Raw genomic sequence first — 15,270 nt, 5'->3', positions numbered from 1 at the left:
AACCACCCAGAATCCCCTGGGAAAAAGAAAGAAATGACGCAGTTAAAAAGAAAGTTTAGTAACCATATTAAGTAATCAAAAATAAACTTTTCTGCCCAAATAGGGCAAAAAAAAAATTAAGACCGACAAATTCACAGCCTCCGATCAACGGAGATAGTTAAAATATTACGATTAAGATGTTGAAGGTGAAAATTGATCCAGATAACTCTGGGCATCCGATGGAGATTCAAAAAAACAGAGGGCTCCATCCAGCGTACGAATCCTTAAACGTGCAGGGTAAAGCAGCGCTGGTTTTAAATCCATCTTGTAGAGTTCCGACATCACAGATCTGTAACGAACCCATTGATCCTGGATTGGTTTACTGAAATCCTCCACGAATTGGAACTTAAGATCCAAAAAATCAATGAAACCTTTAGATCGAACAAATCGAAACAGTTTCTCCTTGTCTTGAAAGTAATGAAAACGTAAAATGACATGTCTAGGTTTATCTGACCTAGGCGAATATGATGGAACTCTGTGAACACGATCCAATAACGGTGGTTGGTCAGGAAATACAGTAGGAAATGCATCTTTTAAAAGTTGAGAAAAATACTTCATAGGGTTATCGGATTCAACAGCTTCACGCACCCAAATCATTCGAAGATTCTGCCGTCGCATTCTAGATTCTAAGTCAGAGTTTTTAAAGGTCAGAAAGTCAAGTTTCTTCTTCATTACATTAATTGTTTCTTCGATTTTCTCCATCTTGAGCTCACTTTGTTGCGTGGATTTTTGAAGATCAGATATAGCTGACCGATGTTCCGTAATAGATATCTGTATCTTCTCGATTGAATTGGCAACTTTCTGGAAACTAGTTGAAATTTCCGCACAAATCAGCTCCGTAACAGAGGTTGAAATTTCCCTTTGAATTACCTCCGATATAGCTTTCAAAGTCACCGGTGGTTCAGTCAGAGGGAAATCAGTACCTTTCGGTCTAACCGGAGGTTTGCCATCCTTCCCGTTTTTTCCATTCTTAGACATAGCAGACCTTAAACGCATCCAATTATCGGAGAGCCCAATTTATTTCAAAGTATTGTAAAAGTTGATACCTTAATGGTTAATTAAAATATAGCTGATCATAAGAAGAAAAACTCAGAGGTAATGGAGCGAGTCAAGAACGCGACTTCACTCCATGAGCGCTACCGGAAGTCTCCGATAGCCTTTGACTCTAAGTTGAGGCTTTGCTTGCTCTTCTGGATGATCACGAAGGATTCTACGGCATTATTTCTAGAAGGTTGTTACTTAGCCAAGTGCCCCTTAACCCACATCACTAAAACAATTATTTTGTAACACTCTCATTGATGTCAGTCAGAGTTTGCTGTGTGCAAAGTTGGTGCCGTGTTTTTACATTATGACAATGACCTACTTAGTAACAGTGGAATATGTTTTAGCTCTTGGAGTTTCTGGAGCAAGATATTCCACTTAGTTGAAGAGTGTCACATTTAACATCAGCAAGACCAAAGAACTGACTGTGGACTTCTGAAAGGGAAAGATGACAGAGCACAAACCTATCCTCAAAGGGATCAGAAGTGAAGAGAGTGAGCAATTTCAAGTTCCTGGGTGTCAATATCTCTGAGGGTCTAACTTGGGTGCAACATATTGATGCAGCTGTAAAGAAGACAAGACCAGCTATATTTCATTTGGAGTTTGAGATTTGGTTTATCAACTAAGACACTCAAAAAATTCCTGCAAATGTACCACGGAGAGCATTCTAACTGGCTACATCACTGTCTGATATGGGGGTGGGGGGGGGGCTACTGTACAAGATTGAAGGAAGCTGCAAAAAATTGTAAAATTAGTCAGCTCCATCATGGGCACTAACCTCTGTAGTATCAAAGACATCTTCTAGGAGCGGTGCCTTAGGAGGGCAGCATCTATTATTAACTACCCCCACCAGCCAGGGAAAGCCCTTTTCTTGTTATTACCTTGAGAAGGAGATGTAAAAGCCTGAAGGCACACACACTCAATGATTCAGGAACAGCTCCTTTTCCCCTGCCATCCGATTTTTAAATGGACATTGAACCAATGAACACTACCTCACTATTTATTTCTTCTTCTTGCACTATTTTTAACCTATTTAATAGACAAACTTACTGCAATTCAGCGTTTTTTCTCTAAATTTATTTATCATGTATTTCATTGTACAAATGTCATAAAGTTAACGAATTTCATGACAGATGTTGGTAATATTAAATCTGATTCTGTTCATTGAGTTCCTGACAGATGTATTACCTGTGACCTGTTACTAAGAGCCATTCCCCTCGTTAGCAGGTATGACTCTGACTCTTTGGATACTGTTGAGGCATGCATGACCTTTCAGAGAGTAGCAGCAACAGCCAGGTCTGTGACACCATGATTAGCTCTGAGGCTTAGCAGGGAAGATTGGAATCAGGGTGTTGATGGGAAACTTGATAGGTGAACAGACAGGAGATGTGTGGTCGCAAGGGATTTCTTGACTGGTGGAAGTATATTCTCAAGGGGGCTGGTGAGCCAGATGTCGTTGTGCACATTGGTACCAGTATCATGGGTAGAAAAGCGGATGAAGTTCTGCAGAGTAAGTATAGGGAGTTAGAACATAGAACATTACAGATCTTTTGGTCCATGATGTTGTGCTGACCTTTTAACCTACTCTAAGATCATTCTAAACTTAGGAAAGGGGTTAAAAGGCAAGACCTCAAGGATGGTGATCTCTGGATTACTCCCAGTGCCACATGGGCAGAGGTAGAAGAATGAATGTGGTTGGTGCAGTGGGCAGGGATTTCAGATTCTTGGGTAATTGGGATCTCTTTTGGCGCAGAAATTATTTATACACAAGGGATGGATTGCCCTCACTGGAGGGTGGAACCAGTATCCTGGGAGGAAGATTTGCTTATGCTTCTTGTGAAGATTTAAACTAGATTTGCAGTGGGATTCATCACTGAGCCGAAATGGAAGAGTTGAGAAGTTGGGCAAATATAGAATCAGCAAGGAGCACAGCAAGTAAAGACCACTGGTTTAAATCCCATTTAGTAAAGGTTAACAGTTAAGATGGATGAACTTGTGATATGAATTGGCTCAGGGGACTGGGGCAATAACAGTAATGTGGCTGAGAGTAGGGTAGAACTACTAACTCAATATTCCAGGGTGCAGAGGCTGCATGATAGAGCTACAGCTAAGAGAGGATGGTAGGGAGTTGTTTTTTTGGTGTGAGAGGACATAACAGCAGTATTTAGAGAAGAATGTCTGTGAGGCTAATTGCATAAAGCACAAAAAAAGATGGGAACAATCACTTTGAGACTGTATTATAGGTTCCCCAGTTGTCAGCAGGAATTAGAAGAACAAATGTGTAGAGAGATCCCAGATAGATTTTAGAATGATAAGGTGGTATCAGGATATTTTAACTTCTCTAATATTCACTTGATCTTCAAAGTGCAGAGAGGTTGGATGGGATAAAATTTGTTAAATGTGTCCTAGAAAGCTTTCTTAATTTATGAGGGTCCAACTAGAACCTCCTCTTGGGGAATGATGTAGCGAAAGTGGCTGAAATGTCAGTAGGGGAGCATTTTGACCAATGACCACAATTCTTTTAGCTTTAAAATAATTACAAAGTAAGGTAGGGCTGCACCAGAAGTTAGGGTCTTAAATTGTGCCAGGAAGTTGCTGAGATTGATTGGGTGAGACTGTTGCAACTAAAGGGGACACATGGGTATAAGGGAATTGGAATGGGTTTTTAAAAGTGCAATATCAAGTGTTCATGGGCTTCATGTTTCTTGTAGGGTAAAGGACAAGGCTGCCAAGTTTAGTTCTGGGATGATGAGATTTTTAGGCTCAGGTCAGGGAAAAGGAGGCATGCATTAGGTATATACATAGTAGTGATCAGGCGAATCCTTTGATGAATATGAAATGTAGAATTAAGAATGAAATCATGAGGGCATAATTGGATCTGGCAAGCAAGGTTATGGGGAATCCTAAGAGATTCTGAGGACATATTAGGAGTAAAAGGGTAGCTAAGAGAGAGACTAGATCTCCTTAAAGACCAGCATAGCCATTTATGTGTAAGCTTCAGGAGCTGTTTTAATGAATTTTCCTCACCATTTTGGTCACAAGATCTTTTTTTTTTGAGGAGATATCCAGTATGATTATGGTCTGGGCAGTGGATGTTGTTTATATGGACTTTAGCAAGTCCTTTGACAAGATTCCACATAGAAGGCTAGTCTGGCAGATTAGAGCACATGGGTTCTAAAGTGCACTGGCTAGCTAAGTAGATACATAATTAGCTTGATGATAGGAAGCAGAGAGTGGAAGCTAGGTAAGTGGGCCAAAGAATGGCATTCAATTCATGTTAGTGCTGGGGGTAATCAGAGCAGGGTAGGACTTTCCAAAGTGAATGGTAGGGTGCTAGGGAATTATAGAACAGGGGGACCTGGGAGTACAAGTAGATAGTTCCCTGAAAGCAGCGTGATAGCTAGATGGTGGTAAAGGATGTTGCAACTGTTCAAGATATTGGTGAGGCTGCACTTAGGAGTATTGTGTGAAGTTTTTGTTACCCTGTTATAGGAAAGACCTTTTTCAGCTGAAATGTGTGCAAAGACAGAAGAGAATGTTGCCAGGACTTCAGGTGGCTCATTCACACAGAGGCTGATGATTATATGGAAAGAGCTATCAGATGAAGTGGTTGAAGCAGGTGCATTAATATTTAAAACACATTTAGACAAGTACATGAATGGGAAAGGTTTTGAACAGGGATTCCCAACCTGCAGTCCACAGACCCCTTGCCTAATGGTATTGGTGCATGGCATAAAAAAAGGTAGAGAGCCCTTAGTTTAGAGGGATATGAGCCAGATGTGGGCAAATACGACTAGCTTGCATGGACATCTTGGTTGCCGTGGTAAGTTGGGTTCAATGGCCTAGTTCCATGTCCCATTGCACGATAAATTTTTGACTTTGTTTAAGTTCTATTCTATGGTATTTCCATCCTGAGGTGTAGTGTCTGGAACTGTTCATAAAATTTCAGAAACTCAGGGTTAAACACCATATGTGAAGGAAACACATTCTGGACATTTAGGATCTAAATCCTCCTTTGGTGATCTTCCTGTGCAGCTTAGCCAGCGCTATAGCATTTCCTTGTATAGCTTTAGTTAAAAAGGTGTCATATCTTTGATGTGGGGGGGGGATGATTAATGTACCTGATATTTGAAACTTAATTTTTGCCAATTCGGAAGTAGTTTGTTCATTGCTTTTGGCAGATTTTACTATTTTTATGTTGACCTCTTCAATTTTGTTATCTTTTACCTCTTTTGTTATTGAGGTATAGAGCACTTTGTAGCGATGTGCTACACACAGCGCTAGAATAACCACACGGAATCGGTGAGTTAGAGTTGCGATGAAAGAGATTTATTCAAACTCCGCGGCCCGCTTTAAAGCCTTCCCATTCCTGCCCTCCCTGGGCGGGACTGCTGTGGGGAATGCCTATTCCCAGACCCTTTCTGCGCGCGGGATTTTCCCCCTGCTGGTGAAGATGGCCTGGCGCCCTTTTTGCTGCCGGCCCTCTGCCTGCGCACGCTATTTCGTGAGCCGGTTCGTGGGTGCCAGAAAGTGGGTCGCCACATAACCCCCCCCCCAGAACCGGCGATACCTCCCCCAATGTCCACAGTCTGGATCGGCCTCTGTTTGGGAGGTCTGCCCCTGCGCCGCGGTGCCTGAGCCTGGACTGGTTGCGCCAAGTCCACATGGGCCGGTTTGAGTCGGTCCACCGTGAAAACCTCCTCTCTCCCCCCAATGTCCAGCACGAACGTGGACCCGTTGTTCCTGATCACCTTAAACGGCCCCTCGTAGGGCCGCTGTAGCGGTGCCCGGTGTCCGCCCCATCGTACAAAAAGAAACTTACAGTTCTGCAGGTCTTTGGGTACGCAGGTCGGGCTCTGTCCATGCTGTGAAGTGGGTATGGGGGCCAGGTTACCGAGCCTCTCCCGTAGTCTGTCCAGGACTGCTGTGGGTCCTTCCTCTTGCCCCCTTGGGGCTGGTATGAACTCTCCTGGGACGACCAGGGGCGCGCCGTACACCAACTCGGCCGACGAGGTGTGTAGATCCTCTTTGGGCGCCGTGGGGATTCCGAGCAGGACCCAGGGAAGTTCGTCCACCCAGTTAGGCCCCTCCAGGCGGGCCATGAGAGCCGATTTCAGGTGACGGTGGAAGCGCTCTACTAGTCCGTTCGACTGTGGGTGGTAGGCAGTTGTGTGGTGTAGCTGTGTTCCTAAAAGTCTGGCCATAGCCGACCACAGGCTGGAGGTGAACTGGGCGCCCCTGTCGGAGGTAATGTGGGCCGGTACCCCAAAGCGTGCTACCCAGGTTGCGATCAGTGCTCGGGCGCAGGATTCGGAGGTGGTGTCGCTGAGCGGGACTGCCTCTGGCCATCTGGTGAACCGGTCTATCATAGTTAGGAGGTACCGTGCTCCTCATGACACTGGCAGGGGCCTCACGATATCCACATGGATGTGGTCGAAGCTCCGGCGGGTGGGTTCGAACCGCTGTGGCGGAGCCTTGGTGTGCCGCTGCACCTTGGCTGTTTGGCACTGCATACACGTTTTGGCCCATTCACTGACCTGTTTACGAAGTCCATGCCACATGAACCTGTTGGAGACCAGCTGGACGGTTGTCCTGATGGAGGGGTGCGCTAAGTTGTGAATGGACTCGAAAACCTGCTGGCGCCAGTCTGCTGGGACGACAAGGTGGGGTTGGCCGGTAGCTACGTCACACAGTAGGGTCCTCTCACCTGGGCCTACGGGGAGGTCTTGGAGCTGCAAACCGGAGACTGCAGTCCTGTAACTGGGGATCTCATCATCTGCCTGCTGTGCCTCCACCAGTGCCGTATAGTCCACCCCCTGGGACAGGTCCTGTATGGTGGGTCTGGAAAGTGCGTCTGCCACGACATTGTTCTTTCCAGAGACATGCCGGATGTCCGTTGTGTACTCAGAGATGTAGGACAGATGTCGCTGCTGGCGGGACGACCAGGGGTCGGACACCTTAGTGAACGCAAAGGTAAGCGGTTTGTGGTCTGTGAACGTGGTGAAGGGCCTACCTTCTAAGAAGTACCTGAAATGCCGGATTGCCAGGTATAGTGCCAATAGCTCCCGGTCGAAAGCACTGTATTTGAGTTCGGGTGGTCGTAGGTGTTTGCTGAAGAACGCCAGGGGTTGCCAGCGACCCTCGATGAGTTGTTCCAGCAGTCCACTGACTGCTGTGTTGGATGCGTCCACCGTGAGGGCAGTAGGAACGTCCGTTCTGGGGTGCACTAGCATCGCGGCGTTTGGCAAGGCTTCTTTGGTTTTAACGAAAGCGGTTGCGGCCTCTTCGTTCCAGGTAATGTCCTTGCCCTTACCCGACATTAGAGTGAACAAGGGGCGCATGGTTCGGGCTGCTGAGGGGAGGAAACGGTGGTAGAAATTCACCATACCCACAAATTCCTGCAAGCCTTTGATTGTGTTGGGTCGGGGGAAGTGGCGGACCGCGTCTACCTTGGCGGGCAGCGGGGTTGCCCCGTCTTTAGTAATCCTGTGGCCCAGGAAGTCAATGGTGTTGAGTCCTAACTGGCATTTGGCTGGATTGATTGTAAGGCCGAATTCACTCAGGCAGGAGTAGAGCTGGCGGAGGTGGGACAGATGCTCCTGCCGACTACTGCTGGCTATGAGGATGTCGTCCAAATAGATGAATGCAAAGTCCAGGTCGCGTCCCACCGCGTCCATTAGCAGCTGGAAAGTCTGTGCGGCATTCTTTAGACCAAACGGCATTCGGAGGAATTCGAAAAGTCCGAGCGGGGTGATAAGTACTGTTTTGGGGATGTCGTCCGGATGTACAGGGATTTGATGGTATCCCCGGACTAGGTCTACCTTGGAAAAGATCCTTGCGCCGTGTAGGTTTGCTGCGAAGTCTTGAATGTGCGGCACAGGGTAGCGGTCTGGCGTTGTAGCCTCGTTCAGTCTGCGGTAGTCACCGCATGGTCTCCAGCCCCCCGTTGCCTTGGGCACCATGTGAAGCGGGGAGGCCCATGGGCTGTCGGACCGTCGTATGATCCCTAATTCCTCCATCTTCTTGAACTCCTTCGCCAGTCGGAGCTTGTCCGGGGGAAGCCTTCGAGCACGGGCGTGGAGGGGTGGTCCCTGGGTCGGGATGTGGTGCTGTACTCCGTGTCTGGGCATGGCTGCCGTGAACTGCGGTGTCAGTACTGATGGGAAATCCGCCAGGACCCTGGTGAATTCATCGTCGGACACCGTGATGGAGTCCAGGTGTGGGGCTGGCAACTGTGCTTCACCCAGGGAGAACGTTTGAAAAGTCTTGGCGTGGACTAATCGCTTCCCTTGCAGGTCGACCAGCAGGCTGTGGGCTCGTAGAAAATCTGCCCCCAGCAGTGGTTGGGCCACGGGGGCCAGTGTGAAGTCCCACGTGAACCGGCTGGAGCTGAACTGTAGCCGCACCGTGCGGGTGCCGTAGGTTCGTATTGTGATGCCATTAGCGGCCCTTCGGGTGGGTCCCGGTTCTCTGTTGCGGGTGTCGTAACTCGTTGGAGGTAAGACGCTGATCTCCGCTCCGGTGTCGACCAAAAAGCGGCGTCCCGACTGCTTGTCCCAGACGTACAGGAGGCTGTCCTGATGGCCAGCCGCCGTAGCCATCAGCGGTGGCTGGCCCTGGCGTTTCCCGGGAATTTGCAGGGCGGTCTGCAGCGGCGGGCCTCCGTGCCCCACCGCTGGTGGTAGAAACACCATTGTTCGTTGGGCTCCTCACTCCCGTCGCCGGGTTTTGTAGGGTCTGCTGCCGGGCCTGGTCTGGTCTGTCGTTGGGCACGCGGCTTGGTGATCTGTGCGACGGATGCCCCTCTCTCTTTCCTGGCATTCCACAGCACATCTGCTCGGGCTGCCACCTCCCGGGGGTTGCTGAAATCTGCGTCGGACAGCAGCAGGCATATGTCCTCGGGCAGTTGCTCTAGGAACGCCTGCTCAAACATGAGGCAGGGTTTGTGTCCTTCAGCCAGGGCCAGCATCTCGTTCATTAATGCTGACGGCGGCCTGTCTCCCAAGCCATCCAGGTGCATTAAGCGGCGTGCTCGTTCGCGCCGTGAGAGTCCGAAAGTCCTTATGAGCAGGGCTTTGAATGCTGTGTATTTGCCGTCCTCCGGGGGCGACTGTATAAACTCCTCAACTTGTGCAGCAGTCTCCTGGTCGAGGGAGCTCAGCACGTAGTAGTAGAGAGTGGACTCCGAGGTTATCTGCCGAATGTGGAATTGTGCTTCTGCTTGTTCGAACCATAAATGGGGTCGCAGCGTCCAGAAGCTTGGCAGTTTTAACGAAACTGCGTGAACAGATGCAGCGTCGGTCATCTCTGGTCCAAATATCGTTTGAGCCGTCGGGGTCACCAATTGTAGCGATGTGCTACACACAGCGCTAGAATAACCACACGGAGTCGGTGAGTTAGAGTTGCGATGAAAGAGATTTATTCAAACTCCGCGGCCCGCTTTAAAGCCTTCCCGTTCCCGCCCTCCCTGGGTGGGACTACTGTGGGGAATGCATATTCCCAGACCCTTTCTGCGCGCGGGATTTTCCCCCTGCTGGTGAAGATGGCCTGGCGCCCTTTTTGCTGCCGGCCCTCTGCCTGCGCGCGCTATTTCGTGAGCCGGTTCGTGGGTGCCAGAAAGTGGGTCGCCACAACTTCCCTATTTTCTATCATTCCTCATTTATTTCATTGTAGGAAATTGTTTTTGAGAAATAGAGGGATGGAAAGAATGATGTATTTGATAGTGGGAAAAAATGGCTGTAGATGGTTTGTTGAATGTACAGATTGGTGGTGCTGAAGTATACTGCATAGGTAGTCGTGACTGGAGGAAGGGAAGGTAAAAGGTGAGAGATAAAGTGTGGAAAATGGAACTGATGTTTTTGTGAGCCCTGTCAGCAATGGTAGAGGGAAAGATTAGATGTCTGTCTGAAGTATGCATTTGGAATCTGACGTGGCCAAAACAGATTAGGCAGGCTGGTGGCGGGGGTGGGGGGGTGATAGATGGGAATCACTGGGTTTGCTTGTGCCTTTCTTGTAACCGCTCCTGTTTTTGCTACCTTGACTATGTTATCTCATTATCTGGGGATAGCAAACACTTTCTCCTGCCATTGATTTGATAATCTAGGTTCACTCACTCTATTCAGTGGTGGACTTACTACTTACTAAATATTGGTGATGGACGTCGGTGGTGGGAAAGATGCTGGAGTCAATTATAAAAGATGAAATTCCAACACATCTGGATGGCAGTAACAGGATTGGTCCGAGTCAGCATGGATTTATGAAGGGGAAATTGTGCTTGACTAATCTTCTGGAATTTTTTGAGGATGTAACTATGAAAATGGACAAGGGAGAGCCAGTGGATGTAGTATACCTAGACTTTAAAAAAGCCTTTGATAAAGTCCCACATAGGAGATTAGTGGGCAAAATTAGGGCACATGGTATTGGGGGCAGAGTACTGACATGGATTGAAAATTGGCTGGCTGACAGAAAACAAAGAGTAGCGATTAACGGGTCCCTTTTGGAATGGCAGGCAGTGACCAGTGGGGTACCGCAGGGTTCTTGCTGGGACCGCAGCTGTTTACAATATATATTAATGATTTAGACAAGGGAATTAAAAGCAACATTAGCAAATTTGCCGATGACACAAAGCTGGGAGGCAGTGTGAAATGTGAGGAGGATGTTATGAGAATGCAGGGTGACTTGGACAGGCTGGGTGAGTGGGCAGATGCTTGGCAGATGCAGTTTAATGTGGATAAATGTGAGGTTATCCACTTTGGTGGTAAGAACAAGAAGGCAGATTATTATCTAAATGGAGTCAAGTTAGGAAAAGGGGAAGCACAATGAGATCTAGGTGTTCTTGTACATCAGTCACTGAAAGCAAGCATGCAAGTACAGCAGGCAGTGAAGAAAGCTAATGGCATGCTGGCCTTCATAACAAGGGGAATTGAGTATAAGAGCAAAGAGGTCCTTCTGCAGCTGTACAGGGCCGTGATGAGACCACACCTGGAGTATTGTGTGCAGTTTTGGTCTCCAAATTTGAGAAAGGTCATTCTTGCTATTGAAGGAGTGCAGCATAGGCTCACAAGGTTAATTTCCGGGATGGCGGGACTGTCATATGTCGAAAGATTGGAGTGACTGGGCTTGTATACTCTGGAATTTAGAAGGCTGAGAGGGGATCTTATTGAAACATATAAGATTATTAAGGGATTGGACACGCTGGAGGCAGGAAGCATGTTCCTGCTGATGGGTGAGTCCAGAACCAGAGGCCACGGTTTAAGAATAAGGGGTAGGCCATTTAGAACAGAGTTGAGGAAAAACTTTTTCACCCAGAGAGTGGTGGATATATGGAATGCTCTGCCCCAGAAGGCTGTGGAGGCCAAGTCTCTGGATGCTTTCAAGAAAGAGATGGATAGAGCTTTTAAAGGTAGCAGAATCAAAGGTTATGGGGATAAGGCAGGAACTGGATACTGATTGTCGATGATCAGGCATGATCACAGTGAATGGCGGTGCTGGCTTGAAGGGCCGAATGGCCTACTCCTGCACCTATTGTCTATTATCAGTGCTAATGATCATTCTGCTTCCCATGGCAGTTTCTTTACTTGGGATGTATCATCTAGGTTATGTGATTTTCTAGCTCTCAAGTTTATAAGTGTTTTATTTCATCTCGTACTGAGATATCAGCAGAATAATCTTTGGAGAATACTAATAGAAAGTGTTAGTGCTTAATGTCATTATATCACTATTTTAGCCCTGAACTGACCGTTTCTTTATCATTTTGCAATTATTTGTTAAAGATTTGTGGGTTCTGTGTGATGCTACTTACCAAATATTGGTACTCCTTTTTCCTTTCTCATTTCTATTCTGGTTCATTTTTGTTGTCTTCAGTGAGTTCTAGCTTTTGTTGCTCTTTCCCTTTTATTTTCCCTTACAAAATTCATGTTCTAAGGCTCTCAAATCTGCTTTTTATTGGCGAGATAGATCCACCCACCTGTGACTTTGCCTGCTCTATGTTACTTCACTGACATTTAACATTCTATTGTAGAATATTATTTGTCTCTGTACTTTTGTACTGAAAGTAAACTTTTCATGGTCTGTGGAAATGTATGGTGGATGTAGAGACTAGTTGTGGAATTTCAAATTGAATGAAAATAGACCCAATCAGATACTATGAAGTGGGTACTGATTTTTTTTTTTATTTAGTGTATCAGAAAATGTGAAGTATATTCCTGAATCATTAAACAAAAAGGAAAGTTAATACACATTTTCAAGTTCTATTAAGGTTTAATTATTTGTTTTTCCTCCTCAGGTAGCTTCAGGGGAGTGCAATGAAGATACAGAAGTATATAATATCACTCTAAGCACTGGGGATGAACTTACTCTAATGGGACAGGCAGAAATCCTTTATGCCAAGACATCAAAAGAGAAGTCACGGCTTAACACAATTTTTAAAAAAATTGGAAAACTAAACTCAATCAGCAAGTTTGGACGTGGAAAGATGCCTTGCCTTATTTGTATGAATCACCGAACCAATGAAAGCATTAGCCTTCCTTTCCAGTGTAAAGGTAAATTCAGTACCCGTAGTCCCTTAGAGATACAGATGCAGGAGGGTGAGCACACTATTCGCAATATTGTTGAAAAGACTAGGCTGCCAGTAAATGTTACAGTTCCATCTGCTCCACCACGAAACCCCTATGATCTGCACCTCATTCGAGAAGGCCATCGCTATAAATTTGTTAATATCCAAACTAAGACTGTGGTAGTGTGCTGTGTACTTCGGAACAACAAAATGATTCCTGTGCACTTCCCACTTCATTTAGATGTGCCAAAGTTTACCTTGGCTGAAGGTCTTCTTAAGGGAGAGACATGGTACGAGAATATAGTTCAGCACTCATTCAGCATTTGTCAGGAGCAGTTTGACATCGAAGAATATTCACGAGCAGTTCGGGATGTGAAGACTGACTGGAACGGAGATTGTAAAAGCCCAAAGAAGACAAGATGTACTGGCCATAGTCACATGCCTAATTCCCTTAGTTATGCTCGTGAAGAACTGACTCAGTCGTTCCATCGACTTTCAGTGTGTGTTTATGGAAACAATTTGCATGGAAATAGTGAAGTTAATTTGCATGGTTGCAGAGATCCTAGCAATGAGTGGACTCTGTTTTCTCACGAAACCCTACTATCTCAAGATTCTGGAGATAGTGGGAGTGACTATCTGCTGCCTGAAGTGACTGAAGAATCTGGAATCCAGTCACAATCAGAACTTCCCTATGAAGAGCTCTGGTTAGATCAAGGATCAGGGAAACAGTGTGGGCAAGATCCTTCCTCTTTGGGTGAAGGACTGAAATCCAGTAGTCAGAGACATTCCATCCGCTCCAACTGTTCAATTTCTTCAGGCCCTCCTCCACGTCCTTTGTCTACACCTGATATTTCTCTACTTCCACCTCCAGTGCCTCCAAAGTCTGAAGCTGTAAGTCCTTGTTTGATGGCAATCTTAACAGATCCTGCTTATTCATAATAATAGTTTTGAAAAGTTGTAAAGGAGTGTATGCTTCGAAGAATTCAAATAAGAAATGAGCTGTGACTCATTCTTCGAAGAAAAAATACAGCTTTGCTTGTATTAATTGATGAATAATTTTTGAATATAATTTTGTAATTTTTAACTTGTGTGCTATTTTTTTGTTTATAAATGGAAGCAAAGTAACCAGCCTCTGTAAATATTTAACATTGCACATGTGTACTTTATTTATGGATTTTTTTTGAAAAGCTTTTTTATTAGTTGTACTTAACAACTATGAATCACAAATGATGTTTTGACCATTGTATTTAGATTACATGCCTTCAGGAATAGAGGAATGATGGCATTAGTTTAAAAGGTATCCAAATCTTTAGATTTTGAATAATATTACTCGGAGGTTTTTGATGTATCTTTAAATAATTACGGGGAAATGTCTGTCTTATCTATTATCTAATATTCTAACTCTTACTCATAGAAAGAGGAATGAATCATTTTGATGGACTGGCAAACCACTTTGTAATTTAGATAAGGAGCCCAGAACTGCTCCCAATGCTCACAAGTGTGATCTGCCCAATGCCTTATAATGCCTCAGCATTATATCCTGGCTTTTATGTTCTATTCCTCTCATAATGAATACTAACATTGCATTTGCCTTTCTTACCACCAACTCAATTTGCAAGTTAACCGTTAGAGAGTACTGCACGAGGACTCCTCTGCACCTCTGATTTCAGGATTTTCTCCGTTTAGGAAATAATCTATACCTTTATTCCTTCTGCCAAAGTGCATGACCATACACATCCCAACATTATATTCCATTTGCCACTTTTGGCCATTCTCCTAATTTAAGTCCTTCTGCAGACTCCTTGCTTCCTCAGCACCACCAGTTCCTCCATCTATCTTTGGATCATCTGCAAACCTGGCCACAAAGCCATCAATTCGATCATCCAAGTCATTGATATTTAATGTGAAAAGAAGCAGTGCCAACACTAACCCCTGCAGACACCCGCCAACCAACCGACCAGAAAAGTCCCCCTTTATTCCCACTCTTTGCTTCCTGCCAGTCAGCCAATATTCTATGTTAGTATCTTTCCTGAAATACCATGGGCTCTTGTTTAGTAGCCTCATGTATGACATCTTGTCAAATGCCTTCTGAAAATCCAAGTAAACAACATCCACTGACTTTAATTTGTTTATCTTACCTGTTAATTCCTCAAAGCCCGACGTCGGCGTGTAACATCATTTACACCGTCATAGCCAGATTACAAAGCCAGCACCCGAGTGCCCTCGTTACCATCTCGGGTGACTTCAGCCATGTTACCATGGCTAGAACACTGCCCGACTTCACGCAGTATGTGAGCTGTACAACCAGAGGCGAGAGGACTCTGGATTTGCTGTATGCTAACGTTACGGATGCATACAGCTTCTCTCCCCTCCCCTCATTGGGAAGTTCAGATCACAACCTGGTGCATCTAAAACCCTGCTACGTGCCTCTGGTGAAGAGTAAACCTGCAACCTCGAGGACAGTGAGAAAATGGTCTGAGGAGGTTTATGAGGCACTCCAGGGTTGCTTTGAGGTGACAGACTGGCAGGCACTCTGTGAGCCACATGGAGAGGATATTGATGGGCTCACAGAGTGCATCACTGATTACATCAACTTCTGTGTGGACTGCAATGTTCCGACAAGAACTGTCCTTTGT

The 15,270-nt window shown here is 45.8% G+C and overlaps 1 protein-coding gene across 1 annotated transcript in view; it reads left to right on the top strand.

Annotated features, from left to right (window-relative positions):
• The window catches only part of garem (GRB2 associated, regulator of MAPK1), a 112,475-nt gene that overhangs the window by 82,070 nt on the left and 15,135 nt on the right, over positions 1-15,270 (top strand). The window contains exon 4 of the mRNA XM_063063053.1: positions 12,365-13,525. Within this exon, the coding sequence (XP_062919123.1) occupies positions 12,365-13,525 (1,161 nt within the window). The remainder of the gene's footprint in view (positions 1-12,364; positions 13,526-15,270) is intronic.

This window comes from Mobula hypostoma, chromosome 1 (genome assembly GCF_963921235.1).
Source record: "Mobula hypostoma chromosome 1, sMobHyp1.1, whole genome shotgun sequence".
Classification (NCBI taxonomy): Eukaryota; Metazoa; Chordata; class Chondrichthyes; order Myliobatiformes; family Myliobatidae; genus Mobula; species Mobula hypostoma.
Note: the sequence above shows the minus strand (reverse complement) of the source record. Positions and strands in the feature narration are given on the sequence as shown.